Source organism: Silene latifolia, chromosome 3 (genome assembly GCF_048544455.1).
Source record: "Silene latifolia isolate original U9 population chromosome 3, ASM4854445v1, whole genome shotgun sequence".
Lineage (NCBI taxonomy): Eukaryota > Viridiplantae > Streptophyta > Magnoliopsida > Caryophyllales > Caryophyllaceae > Silene > Silene latifolia.
The window spans coordinates 85,967,153-85,993,337 of NC_133528.1; the positions used below are offsets into that span (position 1 = coordinate 85,967,153).

General features: G+C 37.2%; 3 protein-coding genes and 1 non-coding gene across 4 annotated transcripts; 3 read left to right on the forward strand and 1 right to left on the reverse strand.

The window, feature by feature from the left end:
• Nucleotides 1-368: 368 nt before the first annotated feature.
• LOC141649298 (uncharacterized) lies at nucleotides 369-2,458 on the reverse strand. The gene is made up of 3 exons (XM_074457992.1): nucleotides 2,394-2,458; nucleotides 754-1,576; nucleotides 369-545 (listed from the first exon to the last, which is right to left on the reverse strand). Exons 1-3 carry the CDS (start codon nucleotides 2,456-2,458, stop codon nucleotides 369-371), a joined length of 1,065 nt encoding a protein of 354 aa, XP_074314093.1.
• A 2,193-nt stretch (nucleotides 2,459-4,651) lies between these two features.
• On the forward strand, nucleotides 4,652-5,602 carry LOC141649299 (protein FAR1-RELATED SEQUENCE 5-like). The gene is made up of 2 exons (XM_074457993.1): nucleotides 4,652-5,336; nucleotides 5,457-5,602. The coding sequence occupies exons 1-2, from the start codon at nucleotides 4,652-4,654 to the stop codon at nucleotides 5,600-5,602; spliced, it is 831 nt and encodes a 276-aa protein (XP_074314094.1).
• A 163-nt stretch (nucleotides 5,603-5,765) lies between these two features.
• Nucleotides 5,766-6,337, forward strand: LOC141649300 (protein FAR1-RELATED SEQUENCE 5-like). Its single transcript, XM_074457994.1, has 2 exons — nucleotides 5,766-6,205; nucleotides 6,319-6,337. Exons 1-2 carry the CDS (start codon nucleotides 5,766-5,768, stop codon nucleotides 6,335-6,337), a joined length of 459 nt encoding a protein of 152 aa, XP_074314095.1.
• Nucleotides 6,338-16,822: 10,485 nt separating this feature from the next.
• On the forward strand, nucleotides 16,823-16,931 carry LOC141650328 (small nucleolar RNA R71). The gene has a single exon (XR_012546369.1). It is a non-coding gene; the product is annotated as a small nucleolar RNA R71 (small nucleolar RNA).
• The last annotated feature ends 9,254 nt before the right edge of the window (nucleotides 16,932-26,185 follow it).

Below are 26,185 nucleotides of genomic sequence, written 5' to 3' on the forward strand. Positions count from 1 at the left end.
CAAGGAGTCCCAGAGCCCTGCCCTAGTGGTAGCATTGTTACTGCCATACACAACAAAGAAGTGAAAAACCCTACCAGAAGCTAAATGCTTAGCAGAACAATGAAGTACCTGAGCATGCTCCTCAAGGATAGTCACCTGTGTTGTGGTATTATTCCATAACAGCCAAATTCTCCCATTAAAATGAGTATTATAATTGCAAAAGGAGCCAAGATTCCTAAACTGCTTATTAAGGATTTTGCTAGCTTTATTCTTCTTAACCCTGGTTTCAAGAATACTCAGGATATCCAATTTATTCTCTCTAAAAAACTTAACTACCTCTAACTGTTTTACAGCTTTATTGAAGCCTCTGATATTCCAAGTAGCAATGATCATTGGATTGGTTTATCATAAGGAACAGTTTCAACCACTAAAACTTCCTGCATCTGGTTTCCCTCAGGAGAGCCCTCCTCAGATAGAGGACTAAACCGATTGGGAGAGAGAATAGTATCAGAAGAAGAAGCAATTCCACTAGAGTCTCCACTCATCTTGCCTACAACCAACTCTGACTGAGAGGACATAGGCCCTGGCACACTGCATTCTGAGTGCTTCTCAGTCTCCAGAGAAGAGGTATTATTATTATTATTATTTTTTTATTATTTTTTTATTTTTTTTTTATTTTTTATTTTTTTGGAAGAAATCAGCTTCTCATTAGAATAAGAAAAAAGCACAATTTCTTACAAGCAAGCCTCTAATGGTACCTTATAACTACGGTACCAGATGTGCAACTACCTCATCAAATAGATAGTCACTTACATTCGCATATAATCTAATGGAAACAAAATATTTAATTAACTTCACCAATTGATCCACATTCCGCGAAGCCTCCTCAAACAACCTTCTTCGATTTCGTTCCTGCCATAGGAGATAAACAACAGCAGCAACACACCCCCTAGCCCATTTCTTTTTCCAACCTTTTCCCTTATACCTGGAAAGAGATAGTAATTCCTGCCTCAAGCATAAGGGTCTGCGAGTAACACCCATCCAAAGAAGAATTTGCTGATATACGGAGTTAGAATAAGGACAGGCAAAGTACAGGTGCCTAATGCTCTCCAAATCTGCCATACATAGGGAGCACCTGTTCACAATGACCATCCCTCTTCTAATCAAATTATCCACAGTAGGTAAGCCATTTTGCACTGCCAGCCTCGTGATAATAGCATGTTTAGGCAGCACCACCTGGTCCATTAAAGGCTTTGCCCACTGCAGATTGGAGTGCCTGCCCTTAAAGACAGAGTAAACCCGGTGCAACAATAGAGAACCAGAAAGACTCCATCCACTCAGTTGGTTTTTAGCAATGTCCACAGAGCCAACCAAACTGATAAAATCATCACGGGTGAGCAGCAGAGCTTTCCAGATGATGGACGTGGCATTGCCAGGAACCACAGTCCAGATATCAGCTCCCTGGAGGATATAGTGGTGAAACCAGTGCACCCAGATGGATGGGACACCAGTAGCAAGTCTCCAAAAGAGTCTCAGCAACAAAGTTTTATTCCAGCTTAGAATTTCTCGAATATCAAACCCACCTTGCTGCCTTGTTCTACATACCTTACTCCAGGCAAAAAAAAACCATTTTTCTAGCAGCTTGATAATTCCATAGGAATTGTCTACACAACCTTTCAATATCCTGCATAACCCCTTGATTATTATTATTTTTATTATTATTATTATTATTATTATTATTATTATTATTATTATTATTATTATTATTATTATTATTATTATTATTATTATTATTATTATTATTATTATTATTATTGTCATTATTGTTATTATTATTGTTATTATTATTATTATTATTGTTGTTATTATTGTTGTTATTATTATTATTATCATTATTATTATTATTATTATTATTATTATTATTATCCTCATCATCATTTATATCATTATTATCATCATCATTATCCTCACCATTATTATCATCATTATTATTATTATTATTATTATTATTATTATTATTATTATTATTATTATTATTATTATTATTATTATTATTATTATTATCATTATCATTATTATTATTATTGTTATTGTTGTTAGTTATTGTTGTTGTTGTTGTTATTATTATTATTATTATTATTATTATTATTATTATTATTATTATTATTATTATTATTATTATTATTATTATTATTATTATTATTATTATTATTATTATTATTATTATTATTATTATTATTATTATTATTATTATTATTATTATTATTATTATTAGGGTAGAGTTCCGGTGAGAACGGGGCTTATCGTGAGAAGCGTGAGAATGACTCTCAACCGTCCATCAAATTTTTCGATAATTTGAGATTAGACGCGCGCTTCTCTTAGAATTTCACGGAAAACAAAAAATAAGACTGTACATGTCAGCAATATCAAGCCTACATAACAAAATCCAACCACATGAAACAAAATCAATCGATTTCATCATTAATCCTTCCTTAATTTGTAAATTTTTGTCTTTCGACATCAAATTTAGTGATCTAAAATCGGTTATTCATCATCAATTGTTGTGTTCGAAGCGCAAATCAGAGTCAATTTGTTCAAACTTTTGCATTCATCAGCTATTCAGTTATTTCAAGATCAAAACTTTGTAAGGAAAATCGGAATTGATTTCGTCATTCATCCGGAATTATTGTTTTCTCGATCAATATTGAGGTATGTTCATTCAATGTTATTTAATTCCTTTCTGAATCGTTGTTGAATTGATTTTATGATGATGTTAAAGTTGAATTTAATCAAATTCAACTTAATTTCGGATTTGATTAAATTTAGTTAACTAGATTTAATGTCCAGAACCACAAAAACATTAATTTTATAATGAAAAGTGTTAAATTAGGGTTTATAGTTTGTTTGTTTGATTTTAGGAGGATGATAAATACAAATGTACTTTGTGGTGAGAAAAAATGTACTAAAAATAATGAGAAAGAAAAAGTGTGCAATTTGAAGTAACTGAAAAGTAATTTTGCATGTAAAAATAATGTGTTGTGTTGTGCTGTACACGTTTCATAAGGAAATGTCCAATCAGTCTTAGTGAAATGTGCATTATATATAATAAGGATGTGCAAGTAATTATTACCTTTTGCAAGTGGTCTTGCAACTGTTCACAATAAGTCAAATGACGGTTTGTAACTTGCTTATGTGGTGAAAAGACGCAATTATTCACATTAATTTGAATATTACTTCTAAATGTACATTATATGTTCCATAAAATAAATTGTCCACTATCTATATTCGTAATTTGTATTTTCTGATAATTAGGTACAACTAAAATATCATTAAGCATTGTTTGGCAAATGTACATTATATTATATTTAAAGGTACATTAAATTATTTAAAAAAGAACATGGAACATTATTTGGAAAAAAATGTGAATTCAGTTTAATTCTAATGTCCATTACGTATTTTCATAATGTGCATATACTGTTTTATGTAATAGATTAAAGTAACATAGATAACTTCACCCAATTTATTAATTACCATGATTATGTTTGTGTCAGTTGAAAAGACACAACTGTTCACAGAATTTAATCTCTTATAATCAATTAATCCACTATATAAACCCAAGAGTACACAACCACTTTTCCATCCTACCTTTTCCAATAAGCAAAACTTTTAATCTGTCCAGAAAACTACTTAATTTTATTAAAAAAAAAACAATGTCTTACTCAAAATGCACAATAGTTCCCTACACGAATGCTGCTTACAAACAAAATTTCGTGGACCATTATCATGAATGGAAAGTAAGCCAGTTTTCTTCAAACTGGTTTGATGGAGATGACATTCATGTGCAGATGGATGTACCATCTCACAGTCGTCCTTTACATCCTTTCCTTAATAATCAGGCATTCCTCCAGATTTTTTTTGATCGACTTGGGAGGGAAGAAAAGTGAAACATGGCCATGGTGTGCAAGGGCTGGTCAAAGTGGTTCCTTATAGGGAGAAAGCCAAAGGTAATGGATAGGGATTATTACCGAGGCGCGGTTCGGGGAAATGAAAATGGTGTAATCTATGTCACAAAGAATAATCGGCTCCTTGACAGATTCTGCATGTGCACGACTATGTCTAGTCGTGCAAAAATAATTAGACATCACAAACAACAAGAACGACAAATTAGAAAGCAAAGAGAAGAAGAATATGAAATTGAAGAACAGTCTGGGGATGAGGGTTATTATGACTCCGACTGTTAGATTAGTTTAGAAATATCTTGTGTTATCTTGTGTTTATTGTTATTAGGTATTATCTTGTGTTTTTTTTTTTTCAGTATAAGCCTTAGTAGGCTTTATCATTTTGAAAGCCTTAAATGGCTTTTGTAAATATTTTTCTAATATTAATGAAATAATATTATGACTATTTGTTTGTTTACTGTCATTAGCATTCAATACATTTTATATATGCTATATCAAATTGGACAACAATATTTCCTATGAACATTAGCAGTAAAATAAATGTTCCTTTAAAGGCATGATAATGGACATTCGCAGGAATACATTATATATGAACCTTTATTTGTACGAAATAAATTACCAATCTTTGTAGAGCATATTAGAATTGGATTACTGCATTATTGATGCAATAATAATCAATATACTTACTTACTTAACTATTGTTGAAGCAGACAATGAGTACAAGTGATGCAACTACGTCTTCTTCTACAAATAACAGCTTTAAAACACCAAGGACAAGAATTGAAACATTAAATGCACTCCAGTACATTCCATTCTGTCCAGAGGAAAAGAAACCTAAAGTAGGACAAGTATTCGAAAGGCTAGAATCAGCAGAGTTATTCTACAAAGAATATTGTACAATCTGTGGGTTTACGCCAAGACTTGCAACAACAAAAAGGATTAAAGACAATGAGTTACCAAACAGTTTTGCATTAAGGAATGTTGTCTGCAATAGGCAAGGTGTAAAGGAAAGTAGGAAAAGGAAGAGGACTGATACTGATACTACTGAGAATGATGCAGAATCTAATGTGACAGACGTAAGCCGTGTGAGGCCAATTACAAGAATTGACTGTCGTGCATTAGTGCAGTTTAAATACCAAGAAAATGGAACTTATATTGTTACCAGATTCGATGAAGCGCATAACCATCCACTTGCTTCGCCTGAATCTACAATATTCTTGAAAGGAAACCGAAAAATGACAGAGGTACAGAAGCAATTTGTCACAAAGGTAAAGGTGCTAAAATTAGGTGGTGTGAAAACCTATAGAGGTTGGAAGGAGCTGTGTAGAGGTTACGACAACATTGGGGCTACTGAGGTTGATTTCAAAAACTTTGTCAGGGACATAAAAACCTACATTGGTAATTTTGATGCGCAAATGTTTGTTGAAAATCTTATTGGGAGAAAAGACACATGCAGTTCATTTTAATTTGATTTTATAGTAGATGAAAACAAGTGCCTGGCTGGAGTGTTTTGGGCAGATCCGATCTGCATAAAGAACTACATGTTGTTCGGTGAGGTGTTATCAGCAGATGCTACATATGGAACAAACAAGTACGATATGGTGTTTGTGCCTTTCACAGGAGTTGATCACCACAAAAGGTGCATAACCTTTGGAGTGGGTTGATAGGTGATGAAAGTATTGAGTGTTATACATGGTCATTCAAGACATTTTTGGAAGCAATGGGCGGGTGCGGTGAGAATTATAATTGCGATCGGGATAAATCAATGAAGTTGGTAGTCCGGAAGTGTTTAAGGAGTCAACACACAGACTGTGCATGTGGCACATAATGAAGAAACTAAGAGAAAAAGTCAGTTATCAACTGTTTCAAGATGAGGATTTTAAGACCAGGCTCAATAGGTGTGTTTGGAACAACCAACTTGAGCCTGATGAATTCGAAGAACAATGGGGGAAGATAATGACTGATTATCAACTTGTAGAGCACAAGTGGTTTTCAGATTTGTATGATCTCAGGGAACAGTGGATCCCTGCCTATTTTAAAGATGTTTCCATGTCTGGCTTGATGAGGGTTACTTCTAGGTCTGAGAGTGAAAACAGTTTCTTTGACAGGTTCCTCACACCTCATTTGACCCTTGTTGAGTTTTGGGTGTGCTATGAGAGTGCCTTGGAAGCACAAAGACACAAGCAGTCCAAGTTGAATAGTGAGAACAAACACTCTGAAATCCCACGGAAAACAAAGTCAAACCTTGAAGTCCATGCTTATGAAATGTACTCGCACAACATTTTCAAAGACTTCCAAACAGAATTGGTTGCAGCTTTGTCTGATTGCCATTTTAAAGATGTGGAGAAGATTGATGAGACAAAAATATATATTCTAACAGACTTGCAGATGCCAAATAAGTCATGGAACGTAGCATATTCACCAGATAACATGGAGATTACTTGTTCTGTTCTATGTTTGAGAGAATGGGCTTGTTGTGCGTGTGCACGCCTTTGGATTCTACACAACCAAGATTTTCAGAAAATACCGAACGAGTACATCTGCAAAGATGGACAAAAGCTGCAATGAGTAAGCCTGTCTTTGATAAAGATGGCAAATGCGATAGATGTCTCTCAAAAGTTTTCTCACCGTAGGAAAAGTTTAGTCTTTTGTGGCAAGAGGTTTATTCTTGTGTCAGCGCAGCTGAGTGTGATGATTGATACCGTCGTTTTGTATCAAAATTAAATTTATAAATTCGAACTAAAACTATAGCTAGTTATAATAAGGGTCGAACCACAGAGAGACAAGATCAATTCTATTTGCTATTTTCAGTCTATAAATGTAACAATCGTGGGGGGGTTTTGGTTGATTGATTCTCTACTAACTACTGAAAAATAAATGAAGTTTAAACAGATAATAAAAGGTAGCTAGGAATTTCGGTTCACCATGGCTAAGGGTCAGTCTAGTAAAGTCAAGGTCTGTCCAATACCGTCTCAGGATGTCAAATAGGTCGTCTAAGTCCCTATTCAAATTAAACCTTTCGGTCTCTTTTCCACCCTAGAAAGAAACTAAATTACTTTCGCTCTATAGTTCTTCCAATTACTTGTAAGAAATCTAATTCCGCTAATTTCTCAATCTAGCAAAGGGGTAAAATCTCACAGCAGTAAATAAGACCGGTACGGGTTCAACCTAGACTTAATAAAATCATCTCATTGCCATGGATTCCCTAATTCCTAGCATAGGAGTTTTACCTATGCATGATTAAAACTATAACAATTGAAAACTTAAAGATATACAATGAAATTGACATGATTGAATTGATAATTAAATAGAAGATTAAAACTGAATTACTTGAAAATAAATTGTTAGCAACAAGAATTAAAAGGACAAGAATAAAGGAAGATTGAAATTAAATTAAAGCTTACTAAATAATTGATGAACAAAGCAATTGAATTGAAATCCGTAGTCACCACTTTCTTGTTCCCTAAAACTAGATCTCAAACTTCAGTTGTTGAATAATAAAAAGCATAACCTAAATTATTGTTACGTACTACTGATAAACGTTCTCCAAATCTGATTAATTACAAACGGGCTTTCAAAAGACAAATGCATAAAAGACCCACAGCTTCGCGATCTGGTCGATCGACCAAGTGGTACGGTCGATCGACTAGCCAGTACAGTGCAGACTCTTCTGCTGAACCTCCACGGTCGATCGACTAAAGGTGTTGGTCGATCGACCAACTATACTGTGCAGTAACTTCCTTTTCTCTTCCAATCAGCCTCTTCACTCCATGCACGCATCCCGAGGTGAACAAGTCCGAACTCCCATCTTCCAAGTTTCCATAAAGTTGCCTCCGGAGGACGATTTAAGCTTGATTTAGCTTACTTCCACTCATTCCTACAATAAATCATAGAAATTCCAAAGTAAACCGTTTCGGGAGAAATAGTAGCTTTAAGCTACCAAATACGCATGGAAATACGTGCCAAAACTGCAAATAAAGTGTATAGAATATGCACGTATCAAATCTCCCCAAACCAAACCTTGCTTGTCCCCAAGAAAGCACTATGACCTGACTAAAAACCTCTAATGGAACGGATTTCATGCTCAGAGCTAATACAAACCATCATACCCAACCAATTTAATGCAACTATTAACATCCAAGTATTTTGTCAAATGCAAACGAGTTAAACATGTTACAGAATTTGCCAAACCTTTGACCTTGCAAGACTCGTATATATCGGACTCTCACGGGTCGCTCACTCGCTCATTTAAGTACAAGGTAAGATATATTGTGCAAGACAAAAGAGTGATAAAAATAAGACTGTCACCTATCTACGACCCATAAGAACACGCCTGCAATCTAACATGAATAAAGTCTCCACAACCGTGCATATGCATTCCAACCATTTAATGACCCTGACACATGCCGAGGCGATTTGGGATTGTGACGCTAGAGGTAAAAAGAGGCTAAAATGAATTTGGGAAAGAGGGGTTAAGCCGAGGTAATAACCACTAAACCAAATTATAAGGAGATCCACTTCTTACTTCCACTTACCAAAAATAACAATTCCCCAAAATAATATGAATAGCACATGGGAATTAAGAAATCACCATCCGAAAATCAATTTAAACATGTGATCTCTCTCTCTTTTTTTTTCTTCATTTTCTTTCTTTTCTATTCTGACTTTCTTTTGTTTTCTTTTTTTTTTTTTCAAATCCTGGACGGGCAGTCGATCGACCATCAGACCCAGTCGATCGACCACCCCTGCTGGCCTGCTACTCTCTGCCAGTTCAGTTCTCTCTTTTTTTTTCACTTCATTCTTTTTCAAATCATAACCTCCCTTCATTTCCCAACAAAACATCCAACAAGATAATAAAAGACAAATCACAAGACAACATTCCCGACTTACTACCTTTACTAGCTCGGTTAGGGTGGCTAAATTTAGTATGTAGCTAAATGGGACAAAAAGGGCAAATTTGGCTTTGTGAGGTTTATGGGTAAAATGAGAAAGGGGAACCTCTACCACATGTGTCAACAAACCACGGACCCGAATGCATATAGGTATCAAGTAGACTAGACTCATGCTTATGCAAATTAATGTGACATGCCTTATAAGGAGAAACTACTCTCATTCCTACATGAAATCGGTCATGAATGTCACCGATTTATTAAGCTCTATCCTTAGAAATTTAAGTAGCTTGCCAATATTGAGTCAAGTCTATTCGTTTAGCAAAATTCCAACAAAAACTCGTAGACTATGCAAGTGACATACTTGGAAATGTTCAAAGTGCAAGGAAAGGGCAATGAGACAATATGTAATGCAAACTCATCATTGAAATCCTTCCGTTCCGACTCGACCTAAATGCGAAAGTAAACGTGATTTTTTTTTTTGAATTTTTGGTGGTTTTTCAAATTTTCTTTTTTCTTTATTTTTTTTTTTTTTGAATTGAAAATAAATGCAAGCTGAAATGCAATAAATGTGTGACTGAAATGCAATAAAAAACAAATGCAAATGCAATAGACATATGCATATACCCTCCCCAAACCAAAACGCACAATGCCCTCATTGTGCTCAGCAGCAAATCACCAACATCAACAGCAATATTGGGAAGAATATAAGCAACAACAAAATAAAAAGAAACTAATGAAGAGGGATCGGAAACTCACAAAAGTAGACCTCCCCAAACCAGCCAAAAACGGGGTAGGTCACAAGCATCTAATCCCCACCGTCATAGTCGCTGCCCTCATCCTCCTCGGAACCCGAGTCATCCTCCTCTTCCGCCTCAGCAGCAGCGGCAGTAGTAGTCGTGGGAGTAGATCTCGTAGCAGGCGGAGGGTATCCACCCACCGGGGGAACAAAGAAAGACGGGTGAGTCCAGGGACCTCGTGGGAGCATCCCGTCCGAGCGTACTCCTCGTAAACTGGGTACATGGCTAGAGCCATGTCTATCCGGTGCTGATCAAAACTCCTGCACAGGTCACCCAACACACGTGAAACCGCCCTTTGGTCCATGACCGCAGGGATAACAATAGGTGTAGGGGGACGAAAAGTAGCCGGGAAACCCGTGGGAGCAGGATTGCAGGAGGAGGGGGCCTGTGAAGAGGAGGCACGAGCTCGCCTCGAAGTGCTAGCAGTAGCGGTGCCCGCCCCAATAGGGAGCCTGTAGCTAGGCAAGGGCGGGCGAGTTGCCCCCAAAACAGTGGTAAGGGGCAAGATACGAGGGAGGCCAAGGATAGGGATGGGGTCGCAAATGAAAGAATCAATCTTCCACCGACTCCAACTATCGACCCATTTCACAGACCTGGCGTAGTCAAGGTCCATGAAACGTGCGTCAGGGTCAAGAGGGGCCTCCTCTCGAGGGAAGACAAGAACCAGACGGTTGGCCAGACGCGTCACCAACCCACCACAAACAATAGTGGCCAAAGTGCCCTCACTTATAGTGTGAAAGTGAGAGGCAGTCAAATAAGCTATGTTATAAATACGGGCTACCCGACTTTCAATGTTCAGATAGCCCGCCAAGATAGACAATTCAATGGTATTAACATTATTTGACTCCTTGCGGCCGAAAATGGTATTACCCATCAGCCGGAAAAAATAACGAAAAGGGGGTAAGTGGACTAAAGTGCCCGTCCTCTTAGGGCCATTCGATCAGGAGATACACGACCACATTACCCGTGCACATCAGAAGTTTCCAAGGTGTTACCCTCGAAATAAAGACCCAAATAACCAGCAAATTCAGCTAATGTCAAGGAGTAGGTGACATTGAACAGCCGAAAAGAAATGCAAGAGCTACTCCTATTAGCTTCAAAAGAAGCCTGGTCAAAAGCAAAAGACGAGAAAAACTCAAGGGTAAGAGTGTAGTAGGTGAACTCAGCCATGTCCACCAGTCCCGACATCCCTGTCCCATTTAGCAGAGACACGACAGATTCAAGACACCCTAGTTTCTCTAAAGTTGGCTTATGAATAAAACGGGTTGCCTGAACTTTTATTTTTTTGACAAAGGTAATGAATTTAGCTCGCTGAGTAGAGGTACAGAAAGTAACCTGCGGATAGTCAGGTAGACTATCCGTAGTTGCCTCGATCATTAACGGCGAACCCCGCGGCCGTTTAGCTGCTCCTTGATTGGATCGCCCTTCGAACATCGTAAATCGCTTCCCTTTTGTCATTGTTGCTTCCTACAAAATGAACAAATCAACAACTAGCTTCCCATAACCTTTAACAATGACAATTTATAAAACCCTAAACAAAATCAGAAATTAAACACGAAATTAGGGTTTCGAAAAATTGGGGAAAACGGAATTAAGCATCTCCTAGTTGCTAAGATGTCTCGAAAATCAAGGGAAAAGGATAGCAAAGTGCAATTAAAGCATAAATTCGACAAGAAATCAACCCCAAATCGATTTTCCCCAAATCGATTTTTCCGACACAAGGTAACAATGCTCGAAATTTGGGCATAAAAGTTCAGCGAGAATCGAATTTAAAGGACGAAAATAGGATTAGAAACATACCTTTGATGAGAACTCGGGAATTTGAGCAAGAAAAATCGAAGTAAAAGGGTAGATTGGCAGGAAAAATCGCGAAAAGGGGAAGAACAAGAGTTTTTCTAATTTTTTATTAAAAGAGTATGAATGAATGAATGAGAAAAGAATTAGAACTTCCCTTATTAACTTGCGTTCTGGTTTCGCGCAGTGGTCGATCGACTATCTGACCCAGTCGATCGACCAATCTTCCCTTATACAGCTCTCTGACTTTTCCTCTTCAGTCGATCGACTGATGTGCTTGGTCGATCGACTGCAGGTACTGGCAACTAATCTTATTTACGTTAAAATTGCTTTTCCAACTTAAATTTCCCGTCTTTCTCTCATAAACGTTCAGCAAATCACCCTACGCACTTTGCATAAAATAATCACCTATAAAATTTCTCAAAGGCGCACGTCTTTTCATAAAAGTAATTGCTAATTAAAATGAAATAACTAAAGCTCCTAATGCAAATTAATTAAATAAAACTGTAAAATTCCTAATTACATAAAAATTACAAGCCGGGTTGCCTCCCGGTTAGCGCTGGTTTAAGAGGTCCCGCACGACCTTCTTACCTCAATTTGCAGCTTCTAAAATTGGGTCAAAGTATAGTACTTCGAGCTGCCCAAAAAATTCGTCTGCACCGTGATAGTGTTTCACATATTGGCCATTAACTTTGAACCGGTCTCCAGGTGAGGTTTCCAATTCAACTGATCCGAATTTTGTAACAGCTGTGACCGTATAGGGGCCGGTCCACCTGGATTTCATCTCACCAAGAAATAAACGGATACGAGCATTAAAAAGAAGTACCTTATCGCCAATATGGAACTCGCGCTTAATGATTCTCTTGTCGTGCCAGCGCTTTGTTTTCTCTTTGTAGATCCTAGCATTATCATAGGCCAGCAGCCTAAATTCCTCCAGCTCATTTAGCTGTGTCATACGTTTCTCACGAGAGAGGTTAGGATCCAAATTCAAATCACAAATATCCCACCAAGACTTACGCTCCAACTTAACAGGTAAATGATATGTCTTACCATAAATCAATCGGAATGGTGACATCCCAATCGGTGTTTTAAACGCGGTCCTATAAGCCCATAAGACATCATCTAACTTAAGACTCCAATCTTTCCGTGATTTAGAAACAACTTTAGCTAAAACTTCTTTAAATTCTTAGGTTAGAAATCTCAACCTGACCACTAGTTTGGGGATGATATCCCAAACCTCTACGATGTTGGACACCGAATTTAGTCAATAAAGCACTAAGTTGTTTCTCTTTAAAATGCATTCCACCGTCGCTAATGACAACCCTAGGGACACCAAAACGAGGGAAAATAATCTTTTTAAATAGCTTAATCACGGATTTTGCATCGCAATGGGGAGTAGCGATAGCCTCTACCCATTTGGACACATAATCTATAGCTACGAGGATATATTTATTACCTTGACTGCTCGGAAAAGGTCCTTGATAATCAATGCCCCAGACATCAAAAATCTCAACCTCTAGAATGCCTACCCGTGGCATCTCATGTCTCTTTGAAATATTCCCCGATCTTTGACAAGCATCGCACTCAGCAACAAAATTGCGACTATCTGCATGCAAAGTTGGCCAATAGAAACCAGATTGGAGTACCTTAGCCACAGTCCGGGACGGACCATGGTGACCACCATAGGCAGAAGAGTGGCAAGCTTCTAGGATATCCTTCACCTCCCATTGAGGCACACATCTCCGGATAAGACCGTCTGCGCATTCCTTGAAAACATAAGGATCATCCCGAAAGTATTGTCTAGCATCATAAGCGAACCGCTTCTTCACGCCATGAAAGCTCGGGTGGTATCTTACTGTCACAAAAAATTAGCATAATCAGCAAACCATGGAGGTGGATAAGACCCCGAATTAGTAATAGCTAACAGACTCTCATCAGGAAAAGAATCATTAATGGGTAACGAATCCTCCCTTTCTGTCAGCTGCAGACGAGATAAGTGGTCAGCCACCACATTCTCTAAATCTTTCTTATCTTTGATCTCCAAATCAAACTCCTGCAAAAGGAGTATCCACCTCGAAAGCCTCGGCTTCGCATCCTTCTTAAGAAAGAGAGTCTTCAGCGCTGCATGGTCAGTATAAACAATAACCTTAGAACCTAACAAATAAGACCGAAATTTGTCTAAGGCAAAAACTACAGCTAGAAACTCCTTCTCAGTGGTGTAATAATTAACTTGAGCCTCATCCAGAGTTCGGCTCGCATAATATATGGCATTCAAAACTTTATTCTTCCGCTGTCCCAAAACTGCACCAATCGCATAATCGATGGCATCACACATAATCTCAAATGGGAGGTCCCAATCAGGCGGCTGAATGATTGGCGCAGAAACTAGAGCCTCCTTTAACCTGTTAAAAGCTAAAAGGCACTCATCAGTGAACTCAAAGACAACATCCTTAAGGAGCAATTGTGTAAGTGGTTTAGCAATTTTTGAAAAATCCTTAATGAAACGCCGATAAAAACCAGCGTGACCAAGGAAACTCCTCACTCCCTTAACATTCACGGGAGGAGGCAATTGCTCAATCACCTGCACTTTTACCTTATCAACATGTATACCCTTATCAGAAATCAGATGCCCTAACACAACTCCCACATTGACCATGAACTGACATTTTTCCCAGTTTAAAACAAGATTAACATCAATACGACGCTGCATGACTTTATCAAGATTAGCTAAACAACGATCAAAGTCAATACCATAAACTGAGAAATCATCCATAAATACCTCTATAATGTTCTCTATATAATCAGAAAAAATCCCCATCATGCACCTCTGAAAGGTAGCTGGGGCGTTACACAATCCGAAAGGCATTCTGCGGTATGCAAAAACACCCTGTGGACAGGTAAAAGTGGTATGCAAAAACACCCTGTGGACAGGTAAAAGTGGTCTTACTCTGATCATCCGGATGAATAGGGATCTGAAAGAACCCTGAATATCCGTCTAGAAAACAGAAAAATTTGTTAGAAGCAAGTCTTTCAGTCATTTGGTCAACAAAAGGGAGGGGGAAGTGGTCTTTCTTGGTGGCGGCATTCAACTGTCTATAATCAATGCACATCCGCCACCCTGTCACAACTCGCGTTAGTATTAATTCATTTTTCTCATTTTTAACCACGGTAGTCCCTCCTTTCTTGAACTACCCGAATCGGGCTAACCCACTTGGAGTTGCCAACTGTATAAATAATACCTGCATCGAGTAGTTTCATCACCTCGGCCATAACAACTTCCTGCATCTTCGGGTTCAACTTGCGTTGACCCTGTCTGTAAGGCTTGTGGCCTTCCTCCAGCTCTATCCTGTGCATACAAATATCAGGGCTGATGCCCTTAATATTATCCAAAGAATAACCTAAAGCTTTTCTGTTTTTCTTAATCACACACATCAAAGCAGAAAGCTGTTCATCATTAAGCTTAGCACTAACAATAGATGGGTACTGCTCCGTATCATCTAGAAAAACATACTTAAGATTAGGAGGAAGTGGCTTACGCTCTGGCACCTTTACCTCTACAGCATAGGCAGAATCAGCTTCAATGGTATAGCAAGTGTTTACCAAATTCGCGTTAGCCAGGCTTATGAGCATCTTATCTTCTTCCTCTGTGAGCTCATAGCTTTCCATTGAGGCTACCAAAACATCTAGCTCCTCAGCATTCTCCGCTGTAATATCTGCACACTCATCTAAACAGGTTAGATCAGCTAAGGGATCCTTGGCAAAGGATTCCCTCCAGTTACAATTAACAGCCCTGTCAACAATATCAATGGAGTAACACGTATCATCATCGCGAGTTGTCGCCTTACGAGCAAGATCGAACTCAATGGTGTCATCCCCTACCTCTAAGGTTATGATTCCGCGTTTGAAATCTATTACGCCCTTGTTTGTATGTAGAAATGGTCTACCTAAAATAATAGGTATCTGACTGTCCTCTGCAATGTCCAAAACAACGAAATCGACAGGAATAAAGAACTTACCCACTCGAACGGGTACATCCTCTAAAACTCCTAAAGGTCTCTGAGTCGATCTATTTGCCATCTGAAGGGTAATATCGGTCACCTTAAGTCTACCAATATTTAGCTTTTCGCAAACAGAATATGGCATGACACTGACACTGGCCCCTAAATCACAAAGGGTCTTTCCAATTTCGTGGTTACCTATAGTACAAGGAATTGAAAAGCTACCCGTGTCCTTTAATTTAGGTGGTATGTTAATTTGCGAAAGAGCATTACATTCTTCCACAAAAGCAACAACACCATCATCATGAAAATTTTTCTTACGATTCAAAATGTCTTTCATAAATTTAGCGTAAGAGGGTACCTGGGTAATTAGATCGGTGAAAAGAATGGTTACCTCAAGATTCTTGACCATCTCCAAAAACTTACCAAACTTGCGCTCCAGCTTAGTATTCTTTAAACGCTCCGGATACGGGACTGCAACATTGGCCGTAGGATCAGCAACCTTTGGCTTCCGTATTTTTAAAACCTCCGTCAAATCATCAATAAGTGTAGAATCATGCAAATTAATTGACGGATTTGCGTCCTGCGCTGGAGACCCAGTCGATCGACCATTGGGCTCGGTCGATCGACCAATCACACTGGGTTTGAACAGTTTCTGGTCAGAAACTCCTTCGTCAGGAACTTCAGTCGATCGACTGATATGGTTGGTCAATCGACCACATGCGCTGGGTTCAATTAGTTTCTGGTCAGAAACTTTTTCATCAGAGATTCCGGTCGATCGACTGCTGTTGTTGGTTGATCGATCATTGCATCTTGTGATAAAACTCGTTTCGCACTGAGAATTTAAATTTGTCTTTTCATCATTTCCCGAGTCTTCTCTTGGCTTATCGGGACCATCATAAGAAAGGCCACTTCAGAGATTAATGGCATTAATGGTTTCAATTGGCCCCTCACATTTGCTTGAAGAATTGGCGACTTGGTTAGCCGCTAAATTCTCTAACTGCTTCACAAAATTCTTTCCAGATTCAATCCCAGCTCCTTCTATTTTCGTGACTTGAACCAAAAGAGCTCGGATTATTTCTCTCAATTCCGCGGTCTCATCTGAGTTATGAACAGGAATCTCAATTTCTCTCTCGGGAACCTTAGAAGTCTCGAGCTTTTCGAGCCGGGCTGTAATAGAAGCTATGAGTGTCGCAACGGCACTCATTTCATCACTTTGCCTTCGCGAGTTTCCACGCGAACTCCCAAACTCAGCTTTGTGGATTGCCATCTCCTCAATAGTGTTCCAACCTTTGTTCTGACCAGTATTATTTTGGAACCTACCATTCGCAGCTGCATCCAGGATGACCTTGAAGTCATCATATAAAGAATTGTAGAATAAGTTGCAAAGGTACCATTGTTGGAAACCGTGGTGAGGGACAGACCGAACCAAACTCTTGAAACGTCCCCATGCTTCACAAAATTCCTCATTAGGTCCTTGCTGGAAATTTGTAATTTTGCTTCTCAAGGCATCAATCTTTGCGAGTGAGAAGTATTTTTTGTAGAAAGCTAATGCTAGAGATGTCCAATCTGTGACTCCAGCTGCTACCCTATCAAGGTAGCGGTACCAATCTTGCGCAGAATCCTTCAAGGAATATAAGAACATCATCCCCTTTACTTCATCTTGGGTCACCCCAGCCGGTACAGGTATGGAACAACAGTAATCTGTGAAAATTTCCATATGCTTCAAGATGTCAAATAGGTCGTCTAAGTCCCTATTCAAATTAAACCTTTCGGTCTCTTTTCCACCCTAGAAAGAAACTAAATTACTTTCGCTCTATAGTTCTTCCAATTACTTGTAAGAAATCTAACTCCGCTAATTTTTCAATCTAGCAAAGGGGTAAAATCTCACAGCAGTAAATAAGACCGGTACGGGTTCAACCTAGACTTAATAAAATCATCTTATTGCCATGGATTCCCTAATTCCTAGCATAGGAGTTTTACCTATGCATGATTAAAACTATAACAATTGCAAACTTAAAGATATACAATGAAATTGACATGATTGAATTGATAATTAAATAGAAGATTAAGACTGAATTACTTGAAAATAAATTGGTAGCAACAAGAATTAAAAGGACAAGAATAAAGGAAGATTGAAATTAAATTAAAGCTTACTAAATAATTGATGAACAAAGCAATTGAATTGAAATCCGTAGTCACCACTTTCTTGTTCCCTAAAACTAGATCTCAAATTTCAGTTGTTGAATAATAAAAAGCATAACCTAAATTATTGTTACGTACTACTGATAAACGTTCTCCAAATCTGATTAATTACAAACGGGCTTTCAAAAGACAAATGCTAAAAAGACCCACAGCTTCGCGATCTGGTCGATCGACCAAGTGGTACGGTCGATCGACCAGCCAGTACAGTGCAGACTCTTCTGCTGAACCTCCACGGTCGATTGACCGAAGGTGTTGGTCGATCGACCAACTATACTGTGCAGTAACTTCCTTTTCTCTTCCAATCAGCCTCTTCACTCCATGCATGCATCCCGAGGTGAACAAGTCCGAACTCCCATCTTCCAAGTTTCCATAAAGTTGCCTCCGGAGGACGATTTAAGCTTGATTTAGCTTACTTCCACTCATTCCTACAATAAATCATAGAAATTCCAAAGTAAACCGTTTCGGGAGAAATAGTAGCTTTAAGCTACCAAATACGCATGGAAATACGTGCCAAAACTGCAAATAAAGTGTATAGAATATGCACGTATCAATGATAACGACATGAAGCTTTTGATTGAAAAACTGAGATATATTAGATTGGATATGATTAGTAACATAAGTGTTCCAGCAAAGAAGAAAGACAAGATGAAAGAAATAGAAAAGTACGTGGGCTGCAAAATACCTGAGAAGTTGGTGATTCATGTTCCCAAAAAATCTAAAAACAAGGGTAGGACCAAGGGCAAGAGAATTGAATCACAAATGTTAAAAGCCCTAAAGAAGAGAGGAAAAGAGAAGAGGTACTGCAAAGCATGTGGCCGCCAAGGACACAACTCTACGACTTGCAAAGAAACAAACCATCTGACAGGTATGTATAATTTGGTTTCTTGTTAAAGCATATTACATTAATGTTAAATAATTATTAAATTATACAAGCATAGCGCATAGTGTTTACCTTCCAAAATCATCACTCGTATATGGAGGCACATAAGCTCTTTGTGCAATGAACATTATGGTTGTTCTGAAGGCACACATGAGAATTTCAGCAATGTATACTTGGTTAACATTAAATCTATATCAATTTAGTTGTTCATTTTGGCCATTTTCTCCCTATAAAATCTGATATTTAATTTATATTTTGTTGCATATTCACCAAATACTACCATGAAGATGACGACGATGAAGGAGATGAATCTGATGATGTGGAGGACAACGATGAAGAAGATGAATCTGATAACGAAGTGGAAGGTGCAAATTTTTGATTCAAGGATAGACATCCATAATATACACTACGAGAACATTCTTAAAGGCTTGTATGTACAATTCGATATTACTGCCAAAGTACATTACTCTTATAGGGAAAGTATATTACATTTGTATTAAAGGATCATTATTGTTGTTCTGCAAGGAACATTCTTAAAGGCTTGTATGTACAATTCGATTTCAATGCAAAAGTACCTTACTCTTATAGCCAAAGTATATTACATTTGTATTAAAGGATCATTATTGTTGTTCTGCAAGGAACATTCTTAAAGGCTTGTATGTACAATTGGATTTTACTGCCAAAGTACATTACTCTTATAGCCAAAGTATATTACATTTGTATTAAAAGTTCATTATTGTTGTTCTGCAGGGACATCATCAACTTGATTGGAATTGTTTTCCCAGAATACAATAATTTTAAGGCGTTTTGCACAATAAATATTATTGTTGTTCTGCAAGAACATAATAAACTTTATTGAAATTTGTTTCCGGAATATAACACTCTCTTGAATTAAAATTTTTTCAAACTTCAGGTTGTTCGACTCGCAGCTTCCTCAATATATGTTACATTACTCACACACATGTCACAAACGAAACTAAAAAAGTTTTTACGGCTTCAATTCAGCATGTTCCTCATCTTCATCGTCGTATTCTTCCCATGGCAGTGGGTTTGAGCGGAAATCCATTGCCTTCTTTAGTACAGCGTCAAAACATACATTGCCTTCTGTTGAAATCATATATGAAATGTATTTCTTCCGCAGAATCAGTAGGGGACCATCCTAGGAAAGTAAAGAAAACAAGGGGTTAGAACATGTACAAATGTGTACTGAATTATGTATTAAAAATAATTGTATTACTTCTTAAACTCACATCGCCTTTTTTAAGCCCACAGGTCCAATTTAGATTACCCTTAAATGTCTCCATATGTCTCATAACGTAAACACCACAATCAGTCTTGTTAATGTTGTTTCTCCACTTCATCTTTGCAAGAATAGGCTGCAGTTTTTTAATGCGATCAACTTTTACCTTTGAAACACCGATGTCTTTCAAGTATTCTGCTAGAACTTTAAGCTGGCGGAGAAGGGGGGGCAAGAAAACATTAGGACACTAATAATTATGAGCTACAATATCACAAAAATAAGAAAATTAAGACAGACACAAATTTTTGGGGGAAGGTACACTCTATGTAAAGTCATTGTACATTCACAATAATGAATAGGAACAGCATGTAGTGATGTTAAGCAAAAGAGAGCATAGAATCTTACAAAAGACAGTGGTCTATCGTGGAAAAATTCTTCTGGTTTTCTGTAACACCCCGTATTTTATTAAGTTGGATAAAATTCTTTTAATTGCTATTTTGAATTTAATTACATCATTTAACGATTTATATATATATGCTTAGCTAATTAATTAATTTCATCATAATTCGATACGTTAATTTTAATAATCATTAATAAGTTTATTTAAAGTTAGTTCGAGTTTATTTATTTAATAATTTCCGTTTCTTTACGAGTCCTTATGAAAGTTGTTTTAAGTGAACCCGAGATGGATTTTGGGAACAAAACCGTCCAATTAGCTATTTTGAGCTTATTTCACTAAATTAGCAATTTTTATTAATATCCGTTAGTTTTGTAAAAATCGCTAATAATTCCGATTCAAGCTGATATTGTATTATTTACGTTAACTAGCTGAGTTTATTTTATTTTCACTCATTAAATTTATTTATTATTGATTCCGTTTTATTACTGAAACTTTTACTTAAACCGGTTAAATTTAACTCGAAACGGTTTTAATAACTATCGAAGTTTCTTAACGATGAAGAAAGATACGTATAATAAATAGCAGGCTAGCAGGCTGCTGTCTCTTTTCACGAACGTACTCTTTTCTTCTTCTTCGTTCCTTTTTCTTCTTTTGGGCGAGTTTTCTTTCCTTTTCAAAATTTGATCTGTTAATCGACATCGGTGCTTCGTTCCTTATCCGTTTTCAATTATTTTTGTTCCATAGCGCTCCTCTCGTCGTTCTCGTCATTCCGATGTAAGTAACATTCATTTTCGTCATGTATTTTTACAAACCCACTTTATACTTTCAGCTTTATTTATTATAAGACGGTTGTAAGTGCTGAGATAGACGGGCTGGTAGAAGATTTGTTAGTCATAAATGATTAGTTCAATCGAAAAAAGGTAACAATGATAGGTTACTCAATATTACTTGTAAAATATGTTTATTTCGAATCTTTGGTTAGTCTGTTTTATAATTAAGACGGTGTATAATTATATATAGGGATCCTTATGGATGTTAATTAGTCGGTTGTATAGTTGAGACGGTGTATCGATATGTGGAGATGATTGAGATGGTGTATACTGACCTCTAGGGATCATTTGGGATGCTAGCTAGTAAGTGGTATATTTAAGACGGTGTATACTGACATGTAGGAATTGTTTTGGGATGCTATTTGGGATTTTAACTGCGATTGTATTGTGTCTAATTGTAAAAAGGGGGCTGTGAGATGGTCTTATACTTGGTTTTGGTCATTGTTTGGTTGGTGGTTTGAGCCAACTTTCTTATTTTCGTCTGAAAACTGAGCTGATATGGGCTGTGTGGTGGCGGGTTGTGAGGCCGGGTATGGCTGCTCGTGAAGTCGCGTTTAGGACTGCTCAAACGGTCCAAGAGCCATGGCTATGGGTGCTCGTAGTGTAGGCTTGGGTCATTTAAAATATAATTAAATAACCGTCTCTTATTTTATATAACGATAATTCGTTAATATCGTCCTTTCACATAATTATTTTAGGTGGCTCATATGTGGTTGAAGATGAAGAGTAATTTTGGGTTTTAGAAGCTTTCTCATGTTTATTGCTTGTCTCTTTGCTAGCTTAAGGTAACTATTCCGAGTTACTCGACGAATTAATGTCACATTAGTAGTTAATGTTGTGTTTGTTGTTTGATAAGTGTTTAGGTGATTGATAATGTATTACTTTCGTTTTTCACATGATAGAAATTTGGAAATAGCATGAGAATAATATTGCGATAAAATTTGTGATTTGGGCCAAAGTAGGCCAAGACTCTGAGCTGGGCCAGATTGACCGAACGAGTTTGGTCAAACTAGGTTTAAACCAGTCAGCCTCGATTTGACCGATGACCCGTCGCGGGACTCGGGTCGAGGGTTTGTCTTTGAGGTGAGATTGGTTGTTATTGGAGGTTTTATGTTAGGCCTTGATATTTGTAATTATCATTTCACATGTTCGTTGTTGGATGCTTTGGATGCCTTATGCTTGAGTCTTGTTGCCTCTTTGCCATTTTAGCTTATTCTCATGAATTATGAGATTAACGGTTAGCTGGAATTTGGATTATTATTGATATTGGAGATTTTGTTGGATTGTCAGCTGAATATGCTCTTGCGTAACCTTTCATATACTAGGGTGTGTATGATCTTTTGTGTGTACAAGTTTGGACTCTTTGTCCCTTTTATGGTTAATTGGGTGTCCTACTTGTCTTGTGTGGTGTGGGCTAAAATATTCAAGCTGGGACTAGCTGGGACTAGGTCCTAGGTGAGTATTTCGGCCTTCATCATAGATAGGCCAGTATAGTCTTTGACGAGTATATGTTTGCAGCTTAATAGCCTTTGTGTTCCTGGCTTGGTGGGTTTATATCCAAGTTGGGGCATGACCTTTTCGCCTATTTTGTGAGGAGATGGTCAGCTTAAGTACTAGCCAACCCTTTGGTGGACTCCTTAGGGTACTCATGTGGTTTTATCATGAGTCTTGGGTGCGGTGGTTTTATCCGCATTTCGCTAGTCTCTGTGAGTCTAGGATTAGGGTTGAGTCGTATCTTGGCCATGTTTTAAATGTAACCTCAGAGCCAAGATACTAGGTGTTTTGGCCATGTTTTATTCATATTAACCCTCGAGCCAAAATACTAGCTTCCCTACCTCATGGTATAGACTCGAGTTACAAAGTGACTATTGACTGTACTAGTAACTTATGCCTGTCTCTAGATATATTGTCCTTTCTTGTTTGATGATTCTATGAATCATAGAAGGTGAGATGCAAGCCGGCTATGGTTGATAGAGTTTGGATTCCTGGATGTTAAGTGATTCACATGATAGTGTAGTATGAGTCGGTCTAGTATTCGTATGCTAGGACTATGTGTTGTTATATTGTTGTTCACATGATAAGCACGATTGTCTAGCATCTATATGCTAAGGCTATGTGTGATTCGTATTCATATTCTTATGTTTACATGTTATATTAATTATGACATTTCGTGGCTGGGAGAACTCGGAGTTACTCCCCATCGATCGTGGCTTTCGTATTTGTATAAAATGCGAATGACAGGTAGGTGATGCATATATGGGGTACATGGACGAGCTAGCGAGCAAAGTAACCTTGGGACCTAGATTGGCTTTATTTTATTGTGACCCTTAAACACTTTTTATGTCACATACATTTTAGGGACATATGTCTCTCTCTTTACATTGGTTGTATAATTTGCTATTCGCGACTTTAGCGATGGTTATGTTATGAAACTTCTAGTTAGACCTTGTATGTTTGACACCTTCCAATTTGGATATCTTTATAACAGTTCGGGTTTTAAAATTACGAGGTTTTTACCCAAATGAACCTATTACAAACATATCCATGCGGTTTTATTCTAGAATTACGTGTTTACTTTTCCGCAATAAATGAGGGTGTCACAGTTGGTATCAGAGCATATTTGCTCCCGACGCACGTTTGTGCACCCCAATATAAATAACTTGACCTTAAAATAATAAACTTGAGAGATGGGTAAGATGGGTAGACTTAGGACCTTATGTTGTAGTCTCTTTGTGTTTGCTCTTTGTTAGGTACTAACCTGTTTGTTGATTGTCATTTAATAATTGTTGCGTTCTTGGATTAATGACCGTGAGCTTATCTATAGTTAATGGAGTTATTACCCTTATTATAAAAAAAATTTTGAACTAAAGGTTTTGAAAATATTTCAATGTTTTTCACTGGTTTTAACGTCAATTAGTGTTAAAGCTTGTTATTGGAGACGTCTGATAATTAGTTTTATCATTTGTTGGTGTAAAAATGTATTTTTATGTCTTTGAATTGGAATATTGATGTTCTTGAGTGATCGCCAAGAGTATCTCCGTTCCATTGAAAGGACACTTATATTTTACGAAGATCAAGATTTAGTGCCTATTCTTTGAGGATTGAAGATTTGTTCAACCTTTGAAGAATGCTTCTACTTCCTTGAAGATGTTTCTCGTTCTTTTTGTATCTCGCCTTATTCTTAATCTCTTGGTGCTTATCCTCCTTCTAAACTCCCTTCTGTTTTACTTTAAAAGCTACGCTTGTACTCCTAACTTTTCTTTTGTTCCTTGCTTATCCTCCCTTAACGCCATTTGATAGTACTCTTTCTTGTGAGGAATGTTGACCTTGGTTGGAAAACATGACTCTTGAGGAGATTGTTTGTGTTTGACCCTTAACCCTGGCTTTGAGAAGTTGTGATGTTAGAAAGACTTAGGTAAGGTGATGAGACATACTTAGTGATTCTTATACCTAGTTCCTTGACAAAGTGAGTATAATTGATTGGTGGATTATTTGTGTTAGGAATGAGTTGCCTATGTGATTAAAGTTATAGAACTTGGCCTTGTTGTTTATGTTTGGGATTTGAAAGCTTAGTAGGTTGAGCGTCGTCACCTTAGGAGTAAACATGAGATAAGTTTAGAATATGAATTTGGAAGAAAACCCATTTTTAGATGTTAACAATCCCGTATAGATTGGGAATGTGATTTGGTGTTAGTTGTTTCTTGAGAACTTTGTTGAGAAGTCTTTGTCAATTCATTCTTTGGTTTTTAAAACATTGAGGTTGTGTCGAGTGCTTGAGATACAGAGATGCTTTTATACTTGAGTGGTAGATTTGCTTTAGGGAAATCCTAATATGTGATAAGATAGGTGGAAGAAGTATCTAACCGATTTATCACCCCTTAAGCGAGCGTTTATTTTACCTTGACCCTTGTTTGGGATTTGGTCGTTTTGTCATGAAGGTACAATACCTAATAGGCGTGACCTTGTTAGAGAGAACCTTAAGTTTTAGGAAGCGTATGGATTAAGCCTTAAAAATCCTCTTTCGTACCATTAATCGTTTTCCTCCCTTTCGTTCATACATTGGTTGGATTTGATTCTTAAGTATAAAAGTTTACTCGTTATTTCCTTGTCTTGAATACCTTCCTAATTCTAATACCTCTTACTGGTTGGTAACTAGTTATCTTTATGATTCGACTCTTTTAGTCTCACATCTTGACATGTTCATATATCCCTTTTTAAATTTTCTATCATTTCCTGACCTGGTTATTACCCTTTGTTTCCTTAATGGAGTGATGACATTGTTGTTTGAGATTTGAGTATCTGGCGTTTCCTTGTTGTCTAATTTTCCTTTCTCCTTGATCATAAGCGTTACCGTTCATACCTCATTTCCTCGCTTCATCTTGCTCCTCCTTTAAGTTTGACACTTGTATCTTGTGAAACTCTATCCTTGACATCCTTGTAAATTTGACTTCAATTCTTATCCCTAGGAAGTTCATCATACCTCTTTTGTTGGTTAAGCTTGAACCCTCTTAGCATACTTGTATCTATGATGTCTAACTTACTTTTCATTTCGCACTATTTCTAAATATTTCAAGCTACCATTTTTGGTTCGTTGTTAAAAATTTATGTTACTATTATAAAATTTTCCCTACTTGTAAAGATTTGGAAAAAATGAAAATTCGATTTAATTCTCTAATTGTTCTTTGAGTATAGACTTCTTTATCGTGGTTTTGAGTTGCTAAACCTGTGATTTTTGTAAATTTTATCCAATTTCTATTCACTTTGATCTAATTATGATGCCTTTGTCAAAGTTTAATATTATATTTCAGGAATTTAACTCCCCTTTTAGTTTAAAGGTGAAACCTTTATTTCTATTTTGGCTTTTTGCAAAAGAAAATTGGAGTAGATTACCTTTCTCTTATTTTGATTTTAACGTTGATCGGATGTTAGAACTAGTTATTGGAAACGTTTGATAACTTGTTCTACGCTTGTCGGCGAATAGTATTTGTTTTAAATTTGTCTCTGACTTGGAAAGTTAGCGTTCTTGTGTGCACGACAAGAGCATTTCCGTTCCATGAATGAGACTTATATTTTTGAAAACTCTTCATTAATGTTTTTGAAGGTATTTTGATTTTGATTTATACAAATGATTTGCCTTTTGACCTTATCTTTGATTTGGAATGTGATGTTCTTGAATACGTAACGAGAACACTTTCGTTCCCTTGATGAGAA